The 18,726-nt window shown below is 35.1% G+C and overlaps 1 protein-coding gene across 3 annotated transcripts in view; it reads right to left on the bottom strand.

Annotated features, from left to right (window-relative positions):
* Positions 1-4,047: 4,047 nt before the first annotated feature.
* The window catches only part of msn (serine/threonine-protein kinase msn), a 120,974-nt gene continuing 106,295 nt past the window's right edge, over positions 4,048-18,726 (bottom strand). For all 3 annotated transcript variants that reach the window (XM_089090479.1, XM_089090480.1, XM_089090481.1), the window contains 4 exons: positions 17,409-17,573; positions 14,701-14,961; positions 8,170-8,358; positions 4,048-5,020 (listed from right to left, as the gene is read on the bottom strand). In XM_089090479.1, coding sequence (XP_088946605.1) covers positions 4,937-5,020; positions 8,170-8,358; positions 14,701-14,961; positions 17,409-17,573 — 699 coding nt within the window. In that variant the 3' untranslated portion in view covers positions 4,048-4,936. The remainder of the gene's footprint in view (positions 5,021-8,169; positions 8,359-14,700; positions 14,962-17,408; positions 17,574-18,726) is intronic.

The raw sequence follows: 18,726 nt of genomic DNA, 5'->3' as shown, positions 1-18,726 counted from the left end.
GGCTTACTCTTTCACTCTAACTTTCTTCTTATGGCTCATTAGAGCTTGCCATATTTGGTATTAATGAATAAATAAATAAGGTGACACGGTACAAATACGATCGCAAGATGGTCAACCTTAAATATTATATTATTGTAAATCAAAGACTAGCAGGATTGATACAAGACACTAGAGTATATAGGAGTGCAGTTATTGATGTTAAAAGTAAAAATCACCATCTAATCGTGCTGAAAGTTAATTTAAAGCGAGAATTAAGGAAGCGTATCTACCTTCCAGCTAGTGATGATGTTAACAGACTCAGGAATTAGAACCTGAGAGGTTTTCAAGAGCAATGGGATATGGAAGTGAGGAGTCTAGAATTTGACGATACAGAAAATTGTTGGAATAATGTATTGAGAATACTTTGCAAAGCAGTAGAATAGCAGAAGACGTCTCAAGGAGGAAAGTTAGAAACAAAGCTAGGAATATCAGCATGAAGATTTTAGGACTGGTAGAAGAGAGAAGGGAATTGTACAAGAAGTCTTCTGAGTGAATGACCTTACGAGAGTAAGAGGACAGTAAGAGAAGTAGAGAAGGTATTAAAGTATGAATTAAGCAGACGTAAAATGAAGGCCATAGATAAAATTGCATATTATCTGGAGTCTGGATCTGTCCAAGTTAAAAATGGAAACGGAGCCTCAATTAGTGATACGGTGAGTGTTAAAGAGAGACGAACAGAACAATTTCATATGTTAAACCAGGATAAAGTTATAGGACATGATGTAGAAGACTAAACGGCAATTAGAAATAAAGGAAAATTTATCTTACGAGAAGTTAAAGACAGTGCTAAAAGGATTGAAAAATAATAAGGCCTTGGTGATGAAAATCTAGCGGGGATCAAAGAAAATTCAGTGTGTCTTCGAACAGGGTTTGAATAGGTCATGGGATAAGATATATGGAAATTGTAGGGACTAAAGAGTGAAGCTCTAAGCAGAGTAATGTGGATGAGGGGTTTAGTTTAGCTATATGCTTTATAGGCATGTTGGTGGTGCAATAAGCTGTCAGTATAAGTAGTAACTTAAATGAATCAGCTCGTTTAGGAAGGAACTAAAAGTGTAAAAAATTTGTTTAGCATGGACATACACGATAAACATGGATTCTATGGGTTTTGCTAGTGGTTTACTAACATACATTTTTAACTTCATTTCCCCTTTTCCTATTATGCTGGTTTGAGCTAGTAATGATCCCAGCCCTGTACACGCATTTTTATTTTGTTGTGGGGGGGGGGGGCAGCTTGTTGGCATTCTTTTTCCCAGGGGGATGGGTACACCTTTTAAACTAAGTGCTAAATATGCGCGAAAATAAACATGAAATTTTGCAAGACCTCAAAACGAGAGGGAAGGGTCGGAATCCCACCTCCCCGTTTGTCTGTGGCTACTCTCGTGCTACCTACAATTTTGAAGTCACGTACGACGACAATGACAAGCTACATTCCTAATATTAGATACCTTTGAATTTCTTGGGTACGGAATTTCCCGATTCTGGATTTTGCTTTTAGTTGAACCAAGTACCTAGAAATCTAAATACGTCTACTCTTTTATGGAGAAAGTTCCTTGAAATGCCCATTAGCGCCAAAACTAAGGGTGCTTAGTATCAATATCAACCAAGTGGAGAAAATCGAACTTGGACCTGGATTCTTCCACTTAAATGATTAAAACTGGATCATCTATTTCCGGTTGTGGCTTGCACGTCGGCAAAGAACTCTCAAACCAATTTGTGATAAGAGTCGCGACAAGTTTTTTAAAACCTTGAGCATAAATTCAAAGCCAATTAAATTTTTCACACTTTAAGGAAGTTAATTATTTTCTGAATTTTACAGCACAGGCTACAAAGTTTCTTTTAGCAAGCAAAAAATTTTAGTCTATGCCAGCAGCATAAAATCCTAGATTTCTGAACTATGCTCAAACACCACTACATGGACAATCATAAAACACGGCTTGTGTTCACTTTAATGCTCTTTGAATGTCACTATCGGATGCCACAAATTATATTGCTTTGGCAGAAACACTTTTATTGCAAGGTTAAAACATTTGGAAAAATCACTAAAATCACAAAGAAAAACAAAGTCAAAAGCTAAAAAAATACTTTCAAGTAATTTGTTCAGTGTATTCAAAATTATAACTAAACATCAATGATATCTGAGGCGAGTATAACACAGCTAAAACCGACCTTAAAACCATTCAGTATAACGAAAAGAACGAAAAAAGAAGAAAACCAAGCAAACAAGGCCGTATCCAGAGAAGGGGAGGGGGGAGTAGGGGGGTTTGAAAACACCCCAAAATGTTCGCCTGACTCGTAAAAACGTAACAAAAATGCATAAAAAATAAATTGATGTGTTTTTTATATTTTTTGTGTCCCCCCCCCCCCACCCAAAAAACACACATCGCTGGAACACAACTCCCAGATACGGCATTGCAAGCAAAATTATCAAAGAATCATCTTTGGCACTAGCACATTCACACATGAAATTCAAAACACGAGATTAAAGAGATATATAGCTCCAAAGATTGGGCGACTCTGAGGAGATATGAACTTGGGCAGATGTGTTGGCCTCAGGCGCTTAGGTGCGGCAGTCAGTTTTCAGCAGTAGGCTTATAATTCAGAAGTCCGTGACTGATAAAGTTTGATCAACTTATCAATGTTCAAACCAGTGACATAATATTAAAGGTAATTTTCACTGTAATACCTTCACCATTAGAAGAAATGTTTTTAAATTTTCTTGTCTTTGTTCATAAGTTAAAACTTTTGGATTTAAAAAAAGACTGTAATCAGCCAAGTTCTAAAAATAAAAGCAAATATTTCGTAGCAGTTATTCGGCCACAAAGTTCACCTTGTTGATGAGAAATCAAATAAAAATAAAAAGAAAGATACCAAGATTACTTTTTTTTAGTCACAAGGAAAGGTTTTGTAGCATTTTCCCGCAACATCATAAGGGAAGTTTTAACGGAAGTATGAAATTTGGGAGGAGGAAAGAAAGAGGGAAGTTCTTATAGAACAGATTAGAGAACGAGCGTATGTGGCTGTGTTGGCCATAGGTAGGTTAGTGTTAGAATAAAGTGTTAACAATAAGTAATAAAAGGTTTCCCCGTTGCCAGGTATATCCCAAAAAAGTTCTGATTAGGCCAGTGATTCTGATTGTGCTTTGCGGGAAATAAAGGCAAGAGATACAAGCCTGAGAACTAAATATAAGCAAATATCCATGAAATTATGACTGCTGCTAAAATAATGCCTACAAAAAGCTTAATTTAAAGAAACATGTGATAATGATATACTGTACCGTAAATTTATTATTTACTTGAACTTAAAATAAAAATTAAACTTATATAAGAAAGTAGAGGCATAGATCATTTATTTACTGGGGTCAGGTTAAGTTGAAAATACAGATTAAGAGCCGATTTGAAAAAAAAAAAAAAAAAAAAAAAAAAAAAAAGAACGAAGAAACAAATAAAAATAACCAAGAACCCAAAAACCGAAGGCGGACTATTTTTCATCACTCTTTGTTGATTTATCGTTTGCCATGTAGAGCCAACGTGGTCTTAGAACGCAATTAAGACCCTATTTGGACATTTTAAGAGAGCTTTGGAGAAAATCAAAAAGCTCTGAGTATTCATATAATCAGTCTTAATTCTTAAATTGAGCAAAATCAACAGTTTTTAAATGACTCTGAAAATATTGGATACTCGTTCAAAACTTAAAAGAACCAGGTTCGTATGTCATTTGTTTTACTGATTGTACTAAGCCTTTATTGGACAGGCTTCATACTTGTCAGAGCAAATTGACTTTGCAATTATTTATTGGAATGGATGGTTAAGATGGAAGTAAGGGAATCTCTTTTATTATTGAACTCTTATTTTTTATTAAATCTATTTACATACTCAATCCTTCCAAGAGAACAGAAAAAATGTCAAAAAAATATAAAAACATTTATTATTAGACAAAGAGCCGCTAAAATAACTAGATATATCATATATATATATATACATATAATATATATATATATATATATATATATATATATATATATATATATATATATATATATATATATATATATATATATATATAAACTAAAACGATAAAAAAATTAAAAAAAATTGTCAAACCAAAAATTTCTTGTTAATCCGTTACAATGTCACATTGGCAAGTTCAAACAGTATCACAGAGGCCCATTCTTCCCAGCTACATAACTAACTCCAGAACATTGTTAAAAAAAAAACAAAAAACAATTGCTTTGGTTAAAAAAGAGTAATAAAAAACTACTGGGAAATACAAGTTAGCATTACGAACAATTTTAGCGAACAAAACTAGAATTTTGGAAAAGAAACGTATTTCTTCCTGAAATTTTAAAGAAGACGAATCTTTTATTCTTTTTCTGCATTGTCTGATAATGTCAGAATCTCAAAATTAGAATACGGAAAACCTTTAGGGAAATGTCTTAATACGTAAATTTCTAAGATAAGCATTTAAAGAGCGCTCATAAATCAACTAAAGAGCTCAGGCATGAGAGCTGAAGACCTATAACGATGCATTCACACAAACCATCAATTCAAACGAAATTAAAACCATATCAAGAATATAAATATGTAAAAGCGAACAAAAACAAAATTCCAAGCAGATTTATAGTGTCCATCATTTACACTTTCAGGCTCTAAATAACATCATACTTAAAATCGTAGCAATAATCAAGCGGTTTTGTCGATTAAGTTGGAATCGCAAGTTAAATGCTCACTATTATCAGATAAAGTTGTTAGGAAAAGTGACAAATAGTCATCACTATTTTCCGCCTGTAAAAAAAAACTTCACAATTGAACAAAATCCAAGAATTATATTCAGATATTTTAGAGAGCGGGATCTTTTTGTGGGCCAGGATGTTATCCATGTTTCCATTCCATCCCATTCACCAATTTGCCATTCCAGGTTTATTTAAAACCATAAAATATATTTGCCAGGTAGAGCCACCTTTGGCTGATGAAAAGAAAACCTACAAGAGAAGAATGAACTTGACTAACAAACAAAGACATAAGCAAATAAGTATATATATATATATATATATATATATATATATATATATATATATATATATATATATATATATATATATATATATATATATATATGTATAAGTGAGCCAGGAAGGGGGAAGGGGGCAGTTCCGCTCATCCCTCATATCTCATTATTTAGCGATTACATCACTAGTTTAATATACTTTTGATACAATTTTCTTATTATTTGCGCTTTTGACCCCCCCCCCCAAATAAACTTACGCATGCTAAATAAGTGACATGGATCGATTCAAATCAAAATCTGCAATCTCTACTTTAGTGAAAATGACTTGAGATTAAAAGTGGGAGAAACATGGGTTGCTTTGTATGGACTGCTTGAATTTTTTTTTTTTTTAATTTAACTCATATAATGTCGCTTGTATACAAACTGGGGGTCTTCATCCCCGCTCCATTATCCTAAAAATTAAAGAAAATCAGACTCAAGCTTAGGTAGCACTGAAATGCAACGAAAGCTCTCTTTTATTTTTTTTTATTCTCTTTCACAACGGCTAGCAGGCAATTAAAACTCATACAGGTTGTAACAGATTCATCATTATAAAGCTAATGTTTTCATTGCCCCACTTTTCATAGACGAAGCCGCTTTGATATCACAAATCCGATAAAAGAAATGGACGGCTACTACATGGACGTATATAGCTTCTACTCTAGGGGGACGGGGGGGATTCTGTGAAGAAGGGCGAGGGCTGAAGTTATATTGGCAGTTCACAAAACCTTACATTGCCAGAAAGTTCTTTCATACCTATGAAATATTTATTAATAAGTAATCACCAAAAATCATCAATCATCAACAGGTTTTTATATTAATCAATCTTCTTGAATTAGAGCCAATTTTTTCCAAGACATTATAGGTGCTCACATTTTGTTTAACTTTTATTCCGCTATTCCGGCAGTTTAGTTGTAGCATTTTAACAATCTACCTTTTATCAACTCCTTTTTCAGCCATCTACCTTTTTCAACTGCTTTTTCAACCATCTGCGTTTTAACCCATGTCTAGTGTAAATTTGAAGTTCTAGGGGGGTCAACTGCCCCCTCTGCCCCCTTCCACACGTTCATGGACGGCTACCTCCTAAGTATTTGACCTTTACGCTAAAGTTTAAAGTTTGGCAAGCATTTTATAGATTGGCAAGTTCAATACATATAGCCAACTTTACAATTGAAAGCGTCTTGTTTATCGACAGCCTTTAAAACCACTTTAACTGGAAAATGGAAAATGTATTATTAAAGGACATATGAATAAACAAAACTTTCATTATCGATGCAGTATGATAAGAGGGAGAAGTTAATAGGGGATAACAGCCTCCCTATTATAGAGATCTGGCGCACTCCTCTGGAAAATTTACCCCGACAACTCCCCCACGTGTAAAACTAAGCAGCCGAAGGGAAATTAAAACAAATAAAAGTAATGGAGAAAAGAAGGGACTATGGAAATTCTACATATATTCCAAAATACATGCAGAATATATGTCGGAAAGTCAAACAGTTAGTGGTAACGAACTTTAAGCGACTTGGAACAATAGAAACCAAGCCTGAAAAAAAGAATGTTGATAACAATTAAAACGTCAAAAGAACTGTTGCTTTTCTTGTGCTCATTCCATATATATATAAAAAGTTCATTAAGTTCATGTTACGTATCAAACGCTAAGAGCCTGAGAGTATTTACCAAATTCTCAAAAGATGGAGAAAACGTCCTTGAAAAGGCAATTAATCGTAATGAAAATCACACCATTAGATTCAGAAGATTAGAGAACACTATTACGGAGGTTTCAAGCTCCTATCCACAAGAGTATGGAATTCTGCACTTTTTACCAGAAGAAAGACCGTAGATGCGTCTTTATTTGTTTTTCTTTTTTAAAGTAATCTAATCATAGTATAACCCAAATCAGTCGGTAATATGACCAGGCCAGTTATTATAATTCATTACTCCAACCCAAACATTTGGCTAGTGACGTCTCTTGTCAGTACCAAACCAAGACCACTGGAAGTAATTACTCGTACTTCTTACTCGTAAGACCCCCAAAAACATGAAAACAGAATATATAAGTAAAAATGTAAAAATAAATATTATACGATATCCTACACCATACATTCTGCCTATAATCAGGAATTGAATAAGAAAACAAGTTTTTCAACTTAAGTAAGGAGCCTTCCAAGTATTTCAACGGCTCCCTCCAATATAACTCGCTCTTTACACTAATCTTTGACTTTTTGTTCTAATTATTTAAGAACAACACCTGAAACACAAGGGCCGTTTAATTAAAATAATAAGCTTTTTTAAAAGTTAAAAAAAAAAAAAATTGGCGTTAAGAGCGAGGTATTGATGAGGGGGCAAACTCCCTCATATGCGTAATTATTACTGTTCATTGTAAAGTTTAATGTTGCTGCTTACTTTCAGTTCAAAACTTGTTATTTCTAATTTAATTTATAATAATTTTTTTAAATAATGTCAGGAAATCCAGCTCCCCCTCCATGGAAAATTCCCTTCCCCCACGAGAAATTCCTCGACGGAAAGATCCTCCCAAGTAAGCCCCCCCTTTCCGTGAAATATCTGTATACTTCCCAATAGACAATACTATATGTAAGCAATTCACAAGGTCAATAGCTTGCAACCCTCCACCTGCGGGCTGTGGGGGCTCAAGCCATCCTCAAAAACATAGTTATTAGATCTTTCGACTATGCTGAACAAAATTACTATCTCTGATCGGGCGACTTTGGAAAAAAAGGAGAAAGAGAGGGGGGCTAAATGCCCTCCAATATTTTTGGCCACTTAAAAAGGGCACTAGAACTTTTGATTTCCGATCAAATGAGCCCTGTCCCAAATTTCTAGGATCACTGATACAAAACTAGTATCCCTAAACAACGATGTACTCGGAGCTGGTGATATTCTTCCGTTACCACACGGTTGAAACCTACATCATGGTTCAACTGTGAGTGAAGGAAAAAATTATGATTGCATTTTTACATCTAGAATACAAGAACCTGCTATAAAAAATTGAAGTTCAAAGAAACTATTAGAATGAGAGGCTTTGAGTGATTTTAAAGAGTTAAAAAAAAAAAAAAATCGGAGTACCTTATCATTCCTTTCACAAAGAAACTTTAGCTTCTGTGCCTTTTTGTGCATGAAAACACCATCTAAGTGACCCGTTTCGACATTTCTAATTTCTATGGCTTTATTTCCCCATCCCATTATTTCACCTATGCCAATATAGGCCACACTTGTAGGCATTTCACCCCATTGTAGCACCATATTCTTCATCATCTGAGAAAAAAAAAACGATTTGAGAGAAAAGAAATATAACAACGAGACAAAAAAGATACAGGAAAAAATAAGTTAAAGATAACGAGGCTTCACTAAAAAAAAGAAAAAAGAAAGAAAAATATATACAAAGCAAAGCCAGTCAAACAGAAGATAATGACCCTTTGGGCACCGTGGAAAACCGAAATTGGAGAATGTCAACAATCGCTGGTGAATTTCTCAATTCAAATATGTGAATTTGGACATTCCCCAGAACTATAGCCCCGCCGCAGAAAGGGCGGGGGCATATATATATATATATATATATATATATATATATATATATATATTAAAACTTTAAACGAGAAACTGTGTATCTATTTATGTATGTACGCATGTATCTATATATCTATGAGTTTTCCTTGAAAACGGCTCCTTTTATTTTATTTTTTTTTTTTTTTTAATTGGCACCCTCGGATTGAATGGCCAGAAAAAAACGATACAGATAGTTCACAATTTCTACAAAATTCGTCTAGAGCCTTATTTTTTGAAAAAAAAAATTCTTGCGAGCTACGTCATATTTATAAACATTTAAAGAGGATAATTTATGCCTTTTTTCCCCCAGCAATGGTCGTATCGTTTCTAGTATCTATGACGCATACAAAATTAAATAAGATCACAAACTGCTCTGAACAGCTAAAGAAAAAGGCACGGAACAAGAAACAGCAAAGTTACATTGAATTGCAGAGGAAAACGTCGCACAACGAAATCTGTGTTACAAAACAGGATTACAACGGAATGAATGGAAATAAACATAAACATGAATTTCTTAACCACCCTGGAATGGAATGAAGCTATTTTGGTACCCGTGAAGCGTAAACAGATAAGAGGAATTAAATTCATGTCAGAAAAAAAAATTATGCGAGTAATGTCATATTTATATACATTCGAAGAATAGATATTACATCATCTTTCTTCAGGGTTGGTCGTAACGTTTTTAGTATCTATGATGCATGTAAAATTACAAAGGTGACAAATTACTCCGAAAAGCTAAAGAAAAAGGGATAAAACAAGAAAAAGCAAAAATGAAATTGAATTGCAAATGAAAATGTGACTTAAAACTAAAATTAGCATTACAACGAATTCCAAATGAAAATAGTGGCAAAAAAAAAAAAAAATTGCGGTTAGAAGAGAAGCAACAGTGTGAACCACACCGAGTCCCAGGAGAAAAGAAATCATATAAAATGGATGATTCTTTGATGTATTAACAAAAAGAAGGAACTGAATTCGCACCAATTGTCAATTGCCTCAAAATTGCCGATTTGACACCTCATGACTTAAAACTAAAGAATAACTTGATGATTATGCTATTGCGTAATTAGAGAGTATAAAATATACAAGCCAGTCGATTACCGAGGCCCGGATAAAGCCTGGGCTCTCGGTACTTTATAGGCCAGACAGCTGATCTTTAAAAGCCTGATCTAACCCCACATTGTCCCAGACAGTTCCCCGAAACATTACTAACTCAGTTACCCAGGTAGTTGTATCTTAAAATTGAAAGAATCAGACTCAGTGATAGGCAATGCTTTGTAGCCCCAGCACCATCCCTGCCGGCATGGATGCCTGAAAAATACAGGTTCAGGAATCAGGACTGTGCAGCCACCCGCACACTGTCCAAGCCAAGGTGGTTTTTCTTCTTTTTTTTTACGTTGCTCCGAAGTGTCTACTTCCTAGTACCATTCTGCCACCCTAAAGCAATGCTTAGCACTTTGAAGCGTTTCACAGAAAAAAAACAATTTGGGCCAAGACCGCCTCTTCTAGTCGTAGAGGATGACAATCGGTAAAAATTAGAGCCATAGCCGTGCAGCAAACGTCGCACTTCCCAGCCATGCAATAAATCCTAAAAATAACTGGACTCGCCTGGCAGGCACATAAAACAAATTAACAGGGCAGACGTATACTTTGCTGTGGCCGGATTTCAATATAGGCGAGGCCACACTTTTTTTTTTTTTTTTTTTACCACGCGTACAAACCGACTCCAGGGTAAATGGCATCGCTGCATATTATACAAGGTAAAAAGACTTATATTAATAGACGGTAAATAGCGCTATTTTGAGCGATCTGTATGCGTCTTTTCTTTATCAAGGGGTAAACAGAATACAATCTATCATGGATTTCAGTAAACTACAAAACAAAAACTCATTTCTTGGAATTCCAAGGTGTCCATTTTTGTAATTCTTTTGTCCCAAAGTTTTGTACTTGTTGTTCACGGGAAAACTAACTTGCATTATAATTCCCATCGTAACCACCGATATTTACGGTCTAGTAATATACTGTCTTTGTGTGTTAGGTATGAAGCCTTATTCCCCGTGAATTATATCTTAATCCTTGCTGTGACTGCAACTTCTTTGCCGGAAAGAAACTGACATCTGTCTAGTATCAAAGGCAGCCTAAAAGTGATAAGCTACTCCGTTTTCATTTTTGGTATCTTTTTGATAAGATCATTTTCATTATAGAAGAGCGTTTACTTCTTTTTTTTTTTTTTTTTTTTCTTCGTTATAAATAGTTTAAATTTTGAAGCGAAATATAATTTTCCAAAGGTTATAATTTCCTTCCTCTCTTCATTTTTTTTTACATACACACTTACTAATCCTGACATGGCCTGGCTTTGTTCAAACTAAGGACTTGTATTGTTTTTTGGCTGTATATCTTCGATACTGAGGGGAGAAGTAAGGGTACATCTGTAAGAAACTATCTTAAATTAAGTATATAATCATAAGAAACTATCTTAAATCGAGTACATAATTCTAAGAATTATTTTAAATCGAGTACATAATTCTAAGAAACTATCTTAAATCGAGTATATAATTCTATGAAACTATTTTAAATCGAGCACATAGTTCTTGCGACTTCAAAGAAGCAAACAGTTTTTTTTGTTTTTTTTTTCAAGCCTTGCTTTTATTATTAAAATGGCCAAATTCTTTATCATTTTGCTTCTTTTTTTTTATTAAAAAGCCCTAATCTGCTGCATTTCAACAATTTTTTGACGATCATAGTTTAGGCCTTCTGAAAATTATTTAGGACCTCGTGCTGGTCGAGTATTTTTTATTAATGTGATTTTTTTTTCTTGCTGTCCGTGTAGAAGAGTATGTTCTTGTAAACGACTATCTCCCGACAGATTACCGCATTGGCCGATCGGAATTTTTATTTACTTCTGCGTGTGAGAAACTAGGGTCTTGCCTTTCAAAGATTTGCCTGTTAGGTAAGTGGTGTATTATTATAGGAGATTTTAACTGTAATTTAACTGACGCCACATTATTGCGTACTTCTATTTTATCTGGTATTTTTGACGATTGGCTTAGGATCTCAATTACACTTACACACACCATTCAAGTCACGTGTCGAACCTTGACCATGCAGTTCTTCTGCAAATCTCCAAGTGTCACCTGTCTACGTCGTTACTGACTTCCAACTATCAGACCACCTTCCAATATCTCCATCTATTTCTTGTCCTTCTGCTCAGTCTACTCCAACCCCATAACCACATCCGCCTCACGCCGAATTTTAGGGGGATTGGTAAAACATACAAGGTGATCTTTCCGCAACAGTTACTAATTCTGTCTTACATAAGATTCATGTTCCGTTCCAGCTGCGAAATCCGCAAGTTAACGCAAATGAAATACGAGTGTTGCTTGATATCTATCTTGCACAAATTTACCATACCCTGCAATGCACAGAAAAATCCGCAATACCTCTTAAACGTATACGTCAGTGTCACGAAGCATTGGTCCAGTAATCCGAGCCTAGTTGAAGCCTGGAGAAAATCCAAATTTTGGTACCACTCGTGGCTCCAGTGTGACCGTCGTCGCTCTGGCTGGGTTTCTGACATTCGTCTTTCTAACAAAAGAAAGTTTGCAAGAGAACTATCTATCCACATAAACCACATAATTGAAGAGACGTCCAACCAAGCTTCTCTGTCTTAACCTTGCTTCTGGAGAAATGTATCAAGAGACCGTCCTAGCGCCCGCCTATCTGCACAAGATATTCCTGATTCCTAGTGGAAGCCATACAGTCCAAATGTGAAGATAAGCTTCATAAATTTCTGTCTAGTTGTCTTATCAACAATTTTTTTATTTCGGTTGATTCTGTACTGCGAGCAATCCAACGCCTAAAACGTAAGAAATCTTCTGGCATCGATAAAGTGAGCACTCTTCAAATTCTGCATGGAAGCGAGCTGCCGGTAAACCATATTGATCTTTTGATGCACATGATTGTTACCAAAAGAGTTGTACCTTCTTCTTTCTCGATTGGAGATCTCACTCCAATTCCTAAGAAAGGTAAACTCGCTACCCAGTGCTCGTCTTTCCACCCTATAACAGTGGCTACTATCTTCTGTAAGCTTTTCGAACTTCTGTTCATTGACCAAATGAACGCGAAATGCTATGTTACACCTTACCAATTTGGATTCCAGCCAAGTCTCGGTTGTGCCCACGCCTTGTCGGTTGTCACGAACGCATTGATCGATGCTGATACAGCAGGTGAAACTTTTGTGTTAGCTGGGCCCGATGTTCATAAAGCATTCGATTCTCTCATTCACGCCGCTATGCTATTCCATGCAGCAAAACGTGGAATGAGCCCTTCATGTATCAGAGACCTTCGAGACATGTATTCTCGTCTTAAAATTCACCTAGTACTTCACCCATTATCTAGAGCTGACGGCTCTCATGTCTACGCACCAGCCCCTGATATTTTTTTCAACGTCAAAAAAGGTACCCGTCAAGGTGCTGTTTCTTCCCTTTCACTCTTTAATAACTGAGTTCTTGATGCACAGTCAGCTGTTCCCACATCATTCATCTTTGCCGGTCTTGATTTATCTCTCGTATGTTATGCAGACGACATTCTGAATTTGAGCCGCACTATCCAGCGCGTTAGCGAGATTGTCGTAACGCTACAATCTAAGTATGCAAAACTAGGTCTTCAGTTCAATACTGAAAAGTCCGAAGTTGCATTCTTCAACTGGAAGTAAGCATCACCTGGGGATATTCCTCTCGGAAATAGTTGGATTAAGCCAGTAGATCATATCACCTACCACGGTCTTCCCATTGGTTCGTCAATAATGCACACGCGACAACTATTAATTGCTCACATTGAAAATAGAACTGGGTTATCATATGCTTCTTTTGTAACGAATAAGTTACGCTTCAATCACCGTCTTCTTTCGAAACTTTTCAACTCTGTCACTCTACCACATTATCTGTACATATCACCGGTTTGGAAAATGCTAAAAAAAAACTGAAAAGTCAAAAATTCGTTCAGTTTTCTTCCGGTTCGCAAAATATCTTTTACATTTTCCCCTTGGACCCACAACTCTTATCTAGTTAGAAAATTCAGCATTGCTGACCCCATTATAGTTGTGGGAAAGCAAACTTATGCTTACTATTCCTGTTTGACGATGTTGAACCATCCTTGGTCTTCGGTACTGGCCCAGTAGTTAAGATGTAGTATTTGTTGTGCTTTTGTTTTTTTTTAGTGTTTGTTTTCGCGCTTATTGTGCATTTCTTCTTCTTTGTCCTTTAAATAATAATAATTATCTTCAAACATGATGATATGGATATATGGATAATAAAAAAAAAAAAAAAAAAAAACCAAGACAGCGATTAATATATGAATAAAAATTTTGTTAGAGTAATTGAATTCAGATAAAACTTTCGCTCTAGCACCTTAATTTTCAACATACTCCAAACTTACACCGAGGAATCTTTAAAAACATCTGATATTATCATAACAAGCACTCAAAACCACGGTCATCAAATAATCTTCACCTTAGTTCACACTTTAAAGACGCAATTTCTTGAATCCCTCAATCCTACAAATTTACAACAAATTTTCATTCATGTACCCATACACTGGGCATTAGTTTTGATGTTTTAAAGAGAGTATCACCAGCAAACGGAGGCACACATAAGTTCGATAAAGAAAAAGAAAAAGCAGGAAAAGAAGACGGCACTGGCTTTTAAAGTCCCTACCGGCTGTGCTGATCTCTGTTTCCTCAGCCAGGAAATGCTGAGGGAGGTTGGAGACGGTTATCCTGTGCTTTCACACACCCTTCCCGCTTACCTTACCTGGATTTCTCTAGATACCCATTTGAATCTGGGTCAGCTCTGATTAAGCTTACAGAGTCACCACTGACCTCCGTTACATACCAAGTAATCGGCGACACCGGGACTCGAACTCCTATTCCAATTACGCAAACAACATATATATATATATATATATATATATATATATATATATATATATATATATATATATATATATATACAATTAAAAAGAAACTTTTTAATTATAAAAGAAGCATATACTTACCTTTCCATAAGTGTTTACGTAGACACCTTCATTATCATAACATAGCAATAAATTCATCCCATTGCTGTTAGGTAAGGTCACAATGGTGTGAGGAGTAATTGGACCCTGTAAGTGTTTTGGGCTATATATATCATATACGGAGCTTGAATCAAGATCAATGGCATGAAACCCATTGGCAGAACCATATACAACTTTTAAACGTGTACCCTCCTCTATAGTAAGATCTACTAATAATGGTTTATGTTGCAGATCAGCAAAAGACTGAAAAAAAAATGGATTATGAATATACAATAAACAACCAAATATAATATATGGATTATAAATAGTTCCTTTATTCTCTATAATGGCACTAAAAAAAAACCACTAGAATCGGACTGTCAATTAGAAGTTTATGCAAACACTTCCCGCCATAGAGCCTTGCAAGGGGGTATATGATGGTGTCTGCGTTCTTATTGTTTGTTGACGGTACATGAATAATTATGTATCAATCTGTCTACACATTACAATACACTTAAGACATCCCAAGGAGTTTCAACATGTGATTTAGGAAAGTCACTTTTCCAGCGAAAGGAAAACTTATTTTACCCCTTTTTCCTAAATAATAAAATAAGAATTCATTAAAAAACAACAAACTATAATATTTATCATGCACAGAAACCATAAATGGAAAAGACAAGAACTTATGCCAGCTTTGCCACTCACTCAGACTATCTGTCTTGGCCTTTCCTCCAATTACCCATGGCTTTCAACTTTTTATTCATAATCTACCAATTTTATTTTAATTCGATAAAAGACAGGGTAACTAACCAGTACACTACACAGCCGGGAAAAATACTCTCGTTAATAAAGGGCCAAAACTAGAAAAGAAGAAGAAAAAGAATAAGAGGAGAGTCCCCAGAAGGGAAAAAAGATAATAATAGCAAGAGCTCCAGAAAACGGGTAGATTTAAAATTCCCTAACGGAGACCCTTTTTAGACAAATTGAGGCCTAATGTAATTTTTTGGGTTTTCAGGTTGATACTTTTACACAATTTATGGTTTAAATTAGTAACGATGTAATTTAATTAATAACGATGTAAAGTAACGATGTTTGGAACTTATAGAAAAGAATAAACGCCATGTCTAAATCGTCACGGTCTTACACCGTTCTGGCTTCAAATTAAGCTAGATAGCGATGAAAAAGAAATGAAATACGTGTTTGTTATACTAACTGCACCTAATAGTTTCTGAAATACTAGCTGCACAGTCTGAAGTTTTTTTTATACTAGCTGCACATAGTAGTCATTCTGAAAAATCAAAGTTCAAAAGCCCCCTGTTCAACTGTTCAGCTTCCTTTTTCTTTTCTCCCCCCGCCTTTTTTTAGTTTTTAGAGTGAAAGCAGTTAACTAACAGACCTTCAACTAAACATCTTCGTAGAGAAATAAACATAATAATACCCAGGATTTTTTTTTGCCAGGCGATTCCCCCATTACATTCAAAACTAGCAATTTGTCATCTTCTGTTTGTCCCTGCTGTTTTTTTTTATTTAACGTTGATTTAATCATTTGATTGTTTCAATCAATCCAAAGTGATTTAATCAGTTTGGCTCCTAAAAACTGATTTAGGTTTGCTATCTTTCTCTGAACTTCACACTGCTCCACTTTTTTTTTCATAGCTTCAAGGAGGCATTTTAACTAAGACTGGGTGATATCATAAAATGCAAACAGTTGAATTTTTTTGTAAAATTTCATCTTTTTAGGTAAAAAAAAAAAGAAAAAAAAAAAAAAAAAAAAAAAAAAAAAAAAAGGCGAATTCACATTCTATCAACACATAGGAATCTTTTGCTAATTTTTGGCCAGAAATCCAAATCTTCGAAGAAAATGTGCCGTAAAAAAGCAGCTTTTTCGTTCTTTTTTATTTCCTTTCAAGCTTGCATTGAATGGCATTGAATACTAGGCTATTTTTAGATTTCAATTTGAGGTCTAAACTTACCAACAATAGACCATAAAATTTGGCAGTTGTATACGAAATAATTTTTAAGCTATCAATTCGACAAATTGTAAATTAAATTAGCAAAATACTCCAGCACTTTATAGAAAAAATAGACATTTTTCAAAATTGAAATTTTTCGTCAATTTGTATTATCAATGACTAAAAAAAAGCAAACCATTTTCCCCGAATTTCTCGGTATTTTGTTTCATAGAGTTAGGTTATTTGGCAACAGACACTCATATCAGAAAAAATGTCCAATTTTGTTCCCAAGTTTTCGGTTTTCACGGGCAAAAAAAAAGCTTTTCGCATACAATTCGATTCCAATTAACCCCTTCAGAAATTCCTAGTTGTAACTGGATTGGTCTTGACCTTCATGAAGAAGCAGACAATTTAAAACCATTTTTAGATTTAATATGAAAAAACTTGAACTTGTACTAAACAGAATATTTGTATTGAACTACAAGGAAGTCTTTTATACAGTTTGTGTTAAGCTTCTTTACGAAATTAAATTTTGCGGCAGAAAAAAAATCTAATGCTTTCAACTTCTTCCCAAAACGCCGGCTAAAATGATGCAAAATAGGCTATTGACAGCCACTTGTTGTGTGTGTTGCAATGTAGCCTGTTATTTCCCTCTCGTTATTTATAATTTTTGGTCTGCACTCTAGGTCATCCTATCCAAAAACATTTTCGTAAACTTACTGAACATAAAAGGAAGGAAGAAAAGAACCAAGAAATTACCTTGAATGCCATAAACTTGTGATATGGTTTAGGTGCCCAGGCGTATATTTCTATGCTATCCCGAAGAGCAATGACAAGGAATTTTATTTTCTCATATTTGACAATTTTAAAATGGACTGCACCTTGAAGATCACCAACATTGATCCATCCACTCCTCTTCTCCAACTACACAAAAAGAAAATGATTTTTAATTCGAAGGTAGGAAATATGCCTGGACTATTTAAGGTGCTCAGCCGAAACAAACTTGGCTTCGGTATTAAACTGGCTTTGGTGACTTTACTTGGGGAGGGGGGAAGGCAGATGCCCCTGTCACTGTTCTGTCAGTCTTCTAAATTTTTGTTATGTAAACTTTGTTCTCTCCAATGCGTAAAATAAGATCATTCAATCCATATAGTTGATCCTTTTTACTTTTTGTTGCTAAGTCTCAATTTTCATTCAAGAAGGCAGGTACTTCCACGGCCTATTTGTTTCATCTAAAATGTGAGGTCAGGTCACAGATTCAATCCACAGAAAAAAAGAAAAAAACAGTAAAGTAAGATTACTATAAATAAATACATGGGATTTACGTTTCAAAATTTAGCGATTTACCTAATCTACCAATTGGGAGGGGGATTATTTATAATTGAATAAGGGGGTGGGCAAAAAAAAAAAAAAAAAAAAAATTTCAAATTTTTTTTTTTCTGTTATCCACGCCTACAGGCCACAGTTGGCAACTGATCCGGGTGAATGAGGACTCATTCGAAGCAGAATTCGACCTGTTAGGGCCTTTTGATATTTTCAGACCGAAAAAATTATCCCCCGAATTTACATTTACGAAACACCTCGTTTTCCTGTAACAGCCCATGTTAAATTTTCCTACCACATCCGCCCTTTAACGCTGTCAGATCAGGTTGAAATCTAGAGGTTAAGCTTTTATGGGGCCTGGAAACTTATTCTCGAAATTTCAGCTCAATCTGATCACTCCTTCCCTGTTTTCCAAAAACCAAATATCAAGTTTTGTGGGGATTTGCTTGCGTCAAAAATAGATTCCACTTACTAAAAAATAATTACAATTGTGTCTCTTTAGTACAGCGGTCGATACTCCTGACTTTAAAAAAGAAACTCAGTTTCTTTTTTAAATTATTTGAAAAAAATTACGTTTTCTAAAGAGTTAAAGAGGCTGAGTTACAAGGTCGACCCTTAAAACGTACAGGGATTAGGAGGCACAGTTGGGGGGCTGTTAAAGAGGCTGAGTCACAAGTTCGAACCTTAAAACGTACAGGGATTAGGAGGCACCCTGTACAACGTGATTTGAGTGTTCAGGAATTAAAAGCCTTAA

Source organism: Artemia sp. Qi Xiang Cuo, chromosome 6 (assembly GCF_049724085.1).
Source record: "Artemia sp. Qi Xiang Cuo chromosome 6, ASM4972408v1, whole genome shotgun sequence".
Lineage (NCBI taxonomy): Eukaryota > Metazoa > Arthropoda > Branchiopoda > Anostraca > Artemiidae > Artemia > Artemia sp. Qi Xiang Cuo.
This window is presented reverse-complemented; position numbering and strand designations above follow the sequence as displayed.